The sequence below is a fragment of the Triticum urartu genome, chromosome 4A, assembly GCF_056163025.1.
Source record: "Triticum urartu cultivar PI428250 chromosome 4A, HENAU_Tu73, whole genome shotgun sequence".
NCBI classification, from domain to species: Eukaryota; Viridiplantae; Streptophyta; class Magnoliopsida; order Poales; family Poaceae; genus Triticum; species Triticum urartu.
In genome coordinates, this window is record NC_141876.1 from 559,147,801 (window position 1) to 559,154,007 (window position 6,207).

The 6,207-nt window shown below is 50.3% G+C and overlaps 2 protein-coding genes across 2 annotated transcripts; one reads left to right on the forward strand and one right to left on the reverse strand.

Moving 5' to 3' along the window:
- Nucleotides 1–883: 883 nt before the first annotated feature.
- Nucleotides 884–3,778, forward strand: LOC125552755 (plant/protein). The gene is made up of 5 exons (XM_048716424.2): nt 884–1,327; nt 2,055–2,157; nt 2,257–2,380; nt 3,192–3,287; nt 3,365–3,778. The coding sequence occupies exons 1-5, from the start codon at nt 997–999 to the stop codon at nt 3,485–3,487; spliced, it is 777 nt and encodes a 258-aa protein (XP_048572381.2). The 5' UTR covers nt 884–996; the 3' UTR covers nt 3,488–3,778.
- A 247-nt stretch (nt 3,779–4,025) lies between these two features.
- On the reverse strand, nt 4,026–5,556 carry LOC125552754 (uncharacterized). The gene is made up of 4 exons (XM_048716423.2): nt 5,083–5,556; nt 4,899–4,985; nt 4,646–4,795; nt 4,026–4,554 (listed from the first exon to the last, which is right to left on the reverse strand). Exons 1-4 carry the CDS (start codon nt 5,377–5,379, stop codon nt 4,243–4,245), a joined length of 846 nt encoding a protein of 281 aa, XP_048572380.1. The 5' UTR covers nt 5,380–5,556; the 3' UTR covers nt 4,026–4,242.
- Between the last annotated feature and the right edge of the window lie 651 nt (nt 5,557–6,207).

Sequence of the window (6,207 nt, forward strand, 5' to 3'; positions counted from 1 at the left end):
CGCCGGATGAACAGTCACTACTAAACGGGCCCCCCTTCTCCACCAAGGGCGCCTATGATGCTCTTGCTTCGCAGTTGTCCGATCCAAATCTTGCACACATTTGGGATTCAAATGTGCCCAACAGGGTCCGAATCTTTGGATGGTTATTCTACTTGGATAGGCTGAACACTCGGGCCAACTTGCACTGCAAGACTATCATCGACTCATTAACTTGTCCATGCTGCGATGCTGCTCAGGAGGACCGCGTCCACCTGTTTTTCTCGTGTCCCATTCACTTGCCATTTGGGAAGCGCCAGGTCTTCAGCCATGCTTCTCGCCTCTTTCAGAGTTGTGGAGCAGACCCCGTCATCCAAGCCTTCCGCGGTCGGTTTGGCCTTCTGTCCTGCTGTTAGTGATTTGGAAAATTTGGGACGTGAGGAATGGCAGGACTTCTGAAGGGGTTGTCCAAACCCCCATTTGATGTAATCCGGACTGTAATCTCTGATCTCACCTTTTGGTCTCACCGTCTCTGAAAAGCGGATCGTGTTCTTACTGGCTTGATCGTGTTCTTACTGGCTTTTTCTCCTCCCGTCTCTCCTAAACTAAACCCGTGTTGGTTATTTTTTCGTTGAAATATATTCAGGTAGGGAGTCCCCCCCAGGTGACAGTTAAAAAAAGTCTAATTTCGTCTCAATTAATGGTTGGTTACAATTTTATGGCGCCATTTCAAACAAATAAAATTTTTATCCACGCTGAATCTGAACTGGAATGGCGAAATTTCTCCGCGCAAAAGGAAAACACGGCCGCTGCCGCTCGTGAGTCGTGGCACGGCACCGGCCCGGCCAAACCAACGCGCCGGACACATCCACCGCCCACCGCGACCGCGGTAGAAAAAATCTCCACAACACGAGGAGACCGTAGCTGCCGTGCCGTGTCCACGTTCCGCTTCCACTTCCTACCCTCCCCTGTTCCACTCCAACTCCCCCCGCCTTCCTCTGCTCCGCTAGGACCGTAAAAATGGCAGCATCCCTGCCGTCGCTCCCGCCCCCGCCGACGCCGTCGCCGGCGGCCACCACCCTGGCCAGCAACCTCCTCTCCTTCCCGGCGCCGCGGCCGCGCCTCGCCGCCACGCACCGCCGCGCGGTCGTGGCCGCCGCCTCGTCCAGGCCCCCTCCCCCTCCCCCTCCGCCGCCGTCCCCGGAGGGAGGCGACGAGGAGGTGGAGAGGGCCATGGGGATGGACGGCGGCATCCCCGGGACCTCCGGCGAGCTGCTGCGCCGCGTCTCCTCCCGCGCCTACGGCATGCGCCGCCACCTCATGGAGTCGCTCGACTCCCTCGCCTACGACGGTACGACTCCTCCAGACCATTAGCCCTTGCCCTGGATCGTGTTCTTACTGGCTTGATCTGCTCAGGGTATAGCTTTAGCGACTTCAATTAGATCTATCTTCTATGGTTGGTGAATGGTGATCGGCAGGTTTAGGTCCCCGCGTCTAGTGTTTGATGAAATGCCTAGCCTAAGCTCCCGTGACCTGAGTGTGATCTTTGTGTATACGGTAGAATTGCGTGCCACGATGAATCTTAAGGTGAGCAAAAACAACCCCTGTTTGAGGCTTGTACGTTCACTCCTATCCTGTTTCGAGAATTTGTGTGCTTTGAGGTGGTATTGGGAGTCTGTGGGACTGGGTATACACATGTGTACACGCGATTATCAACTCTTGCAGTCACGTCTGTTTCCTCATCTTTTGCCTTGGATGGTGTGATTTTGTATTGCCTTTGCATCAAATGCTGAATCGATATATCTGCTAGCTGTGGTTGTGCTTGTGCTGCTTCTGTAGCGCCGCAAACTAGGCCTAGTGGTGAAATGGCTGAATGACTGAAGAAGGGTTATGGACTTATGATGTTCTCATGCTCACAAGTCCCAAGTCACAAATAACACCATAAGGTTAAAGCCATAACAAGTGACCCTGCTCTTATGATTATCCAAGTAATTCTTGTGACAAACTAACGGTAGTTGTCCTTCGAATGCGGAGGTTTGAATGTTTACTAACTGTGCCATGTCGTCATGATGGTTCAGTGTTGGAGACAAACCCATGGAGGGAACAACAGCCCAAGCCAGTCTACGTGCTGGCTAGAAGAGACAATCAACTATGGACAATGAAAACCCGCAGGAACCGCAGGTGAGAGTTTTTCTTGCTATTGTTACAGGTAGTTAGTTGGTCATAATTGGGTGGTTAACTGATTATGAGCACGGTGTTATCATGTAATATGCTCTGCAGTGAAGTCGAAAGGGAACTTGGAATGCTTTTCTCAAAGGGAGGGGGCTCAGGAGTTGGGACTAGATCAAAGTACTCTGACTCCAAGTTTAGCATGGTCGTTGAAGATCTCACAGAGGGTGTACTGGTGAGTAGTTAGTAAAATTAGTCTTTGTTTAGACATGTTCTTGAAAGTCAGCCAACTGTCCTGCCTTTTGATGTCCTTTAATCTTCTAGTGCATACTTTGGGTTCATGGGAATGTGACTTCTAAATAAGTAAATGGATGGGGGCTATAAATCAGTACCAGGGATTGGTCAAATGGAGTTAGATTAACTGTAGGCTATTCATTATATATATATATATATATATATATATATATATATATATTCTGAAGAAGGGTAAGTTATGCATATTGTTCATGATTGTAGAGCTCCCTAATTGTATACCATGGTAATCTGTTTGAAGAACCAGAAGGACAATAAGAAATTGCGCAGTCTAAGAAAGAGACTATTCAATACCAGTGATAATGTATTTACGGAATTAGGAGTCATCCTATGGACAGTTTGTGCTTTCCGTCAGGCAACATACACGGACTATAAGTGTTATCATAGACCATATGAACATTTCAACATCAATTAACCTTTTCACACCCCAAAAAAGAAAGAGCAATCTATCAATGCGGTGAACATTTTTGAGCTTAGCATACCGATAAATGTTTGCGTTTTGAATTATTAAATCCTGATGTGTTATCACTGAGCAAGAAACAAAGGACATGTGAGACTGTTTAGATGTATTGGATGGTTCTAATTTGCAAGCCGCTTAAGGTGTATTCTGAATGTTGTGCTCTTCTGTTGGTACATATAAAATGTTTGTGCATGTGTGACGGCCAGCTTTCTGCAATTTTTCAAATAACTGTTTGGTTTGCAATTTTCTGAATCATGACCCTCTTTTGTTTCAGGTGTTTGAAGACGAGGATGATGCTGCAAAGTACTGTGACGTTCTACAGGGTGGTGGTCAAGGATGTGAAGGAATTGCAGAGTTAGAGGCTTCATCAGTAAGGAAACAAATGGCACGACCTTCGTAAGTACCATCGTTTGGTTGACGACTGATCATACCTGTCCTTGTCTGTAGGTTTTCAACATGTGCCGTCAAATGAAAGCTCTCGCCGTCCTTTTCCGGCGTGGAAGGACTCCTCCAACGCCTCAAAGCCTCGAGCGTGACTTGAGGGCGAGAAACCGCTCACTGGAAGACTAGGATCTTTGGGATACATACACGGTGTAGATATGTTAATTGCATTCTTCTAGCTGTTGAAGCACAGGCCCTATGCCTTGTATACTAAATGGTACATAGATGATTCAAGCCACAAAAAAAAGGGTAAAAAATAACTGGTATATAGATTCAATGATAGCCAAGATGGAGTGGAAGTCAAGTCTGACTGAGTACATATTTAGCTTGAGATTAGCAATCTCTGTAAAACTGAATATTCTTGTAATTATTTACATTCTATTTACAGTGAATAAATGAGATTTTAAGTTACTACTACTATGTATATTCTCAGTCCTATCGTCGTACTGATGCTGCGACGTGAGTACAATTTACTGATGCTGCGACTTTCCTGGCGACGTCAAAGAAAAAACCCTACTATGTGATGACTGAGATTAATGGTTCAGAAAAGTTAATTGATGTGAAGTTGGCTTGTCAGCCTCATGATACGCATAGTATTAGCCAGGAAGAAATGAGGTCAAGTCTAACAGTAGGCACAGAAGTTATCCTGAGATTAGCAGTCTCTGCATAACTGAATATTCTTGTATCCATAATTTACAGTATTTACAACTATTGGATCCTAAGTTATTATCTTGTCAGTCGTGTCGACGCACTGACGAATAACACGATACATTAGCAACTTATTATTTTTTTCGTGCGACAAGTTCGAAAGAATCTTCCATGAATGTTGCCGGGCAGCAGCCAACGCCACCAGAAAAAAAAGAGAGAAGGAAAATGTCTGTCGTTCAGTGTTGGGGGGTCCTCCTCCTCTCGGTGAGCTTCTCGGTGCGGTACTTCTTGAAGTCGGCGGCGAGGCCGGTGTCGAAGTCGTGCTTCATCTGCTCCGCCAGCTGCCGGAGCACGGTGTCGCCGACGCCCCGGATGATGGGCTCCGGCACGAGCGCCAGCACCGGCGGCAGGTTGAACCCCACGCTCATCTCCACGTGGCCCCGCAGGCTCCTCCGCCCCTCCGGCTGCGGGTACAGCGAGCCCCGCACCGTCAGCGCCAGGTGCGGCGGCATCGCGTCCCTCTGCAGCCCCTTCAGCTTGTAGTCCGTCTGCACACTCATTGATTCCGCCATGAGCTCAGGCTGACGATGATGGTGAGAAAGTTAAAGATGGTGGTGGTGGTGCGAAGAAAGTGGTTACCACTTCCATGAGGAGGAGGCTGGTGGCGTGCACGGGGACGTGGGGCGGGTACCCCTCCCCGCCGGACCTGCTCACGAAGCGGACGGCGATCACCGGGCACGCCGACAGGAACATGAACTGGATCGGCACCAGCTGCACGCTCCACTCCTCCTGTCAAAATTCATCATCCGTCGATCGCCACGGAGCTACCGTCAGAGTTGCCGCGCAGTTTCGGAAACGAAAACTTTGGAAGGAAATGTTAAAGATCACTCACGTCGTTGAGTTTGGTGCGCTTGCGCTCGTCGGGGAACACGGCCCCGACGATCCTCGGCCTGTTCATCAGGTACTCGTCGATGGATGCCTGAGCACAGAAAGAACCTCAGGGGAATCAGATCACCTAGCAACCAAGAACCCAAAGCTTATTACTAGCACTGATGACACTGGCAGCGACGACTTACCCCTGGAGTCTCACCCATGGGGATGTCGGTGTTGAACCTGTAGGAGAAGGTGAAGAGGTCCCCGGGGTTGACCTTCTTCTTCTCCGTCGCCTTGCCGCCGTACGATGGCGGCGGCTTCAGAGCGCAACTGGTGATCGCTCTCGACGGCGACGGCGACCGTGAGGAGACGCTCGGAGCAAAACCATTTCCTGATCTTGATCGGAGCGGTGCCGCCCTGACGCCGCCGCAGCCGGTGACCCTGCCTGCACCCGGACGAGCTGTAGCATGCCGGCACGTCGTGAGGCTCGGCGAAGTCATCCTCTCCTCGAAGGATCTTGCTCAGAGCTGGGAGCTGCGAGTTCCCCCTGCTCGATCGCCGGCCGTGCCAATAAGTAAACGAGCTCCACGAGGGCATGGAGCAGAGTTGAGCATTCTTGCAAGTAAGGGCAACAGGGTCCGTACGTCCGGGTAGGCCCTACCTACACGCCGGCCCGTTTCTTCCAGGCCTTGGCAAGAGTTTCCCAAGTTTGTTACAGCGACGAGGTTTCAACCCTCGGCTGCTGCGCTTCAACTGGGATATTTGCGTCAAGCTCAGATCCAGACATGGGCACGTCTAGTAGCAGTAACCCTGCTGTATCTACATGCAGAGGTTCATAAGTTATGTCTGCGTCTCGTGTCGTTCCGTGAAATTGACCTCTGTTTTGGAGGGGAACGGGGCTTGTTTTGGTTTACACGTGAAACCGAGCGGGGGGGGGGGGGGGGGGGGGGGGGGGGGTAAACCAAAGCTGAGGAGTCCCCTGCGTGCACGTATGCCCCCGCATGACGACCACGCAAAAGGGAAGGGACACGCGCGCACCGACGCACGGCTCGGCAAGCATACGAAATGCGTCCGTCCGTAGTTCCGGGTGCTCAAATGGTGTCCTATTTTTTCCTATAAAAATGATGTCCTATGTAGAGAGATAAAAGCCTTTGCGTTCTTGAACTGTACTGTTTTTTTCAGTACTTTACACTCCTAGAAACTGTGATAAAGTGGGGGACGCCCTTGCGGCGTTCATTTCGAAGATGGTCACCCCACCGAACCCCAAGCCATATGGCCGGGCGGTGCTTCTATCTTGAGTCAATCGCACCGGTGATGCTTGAACTTGG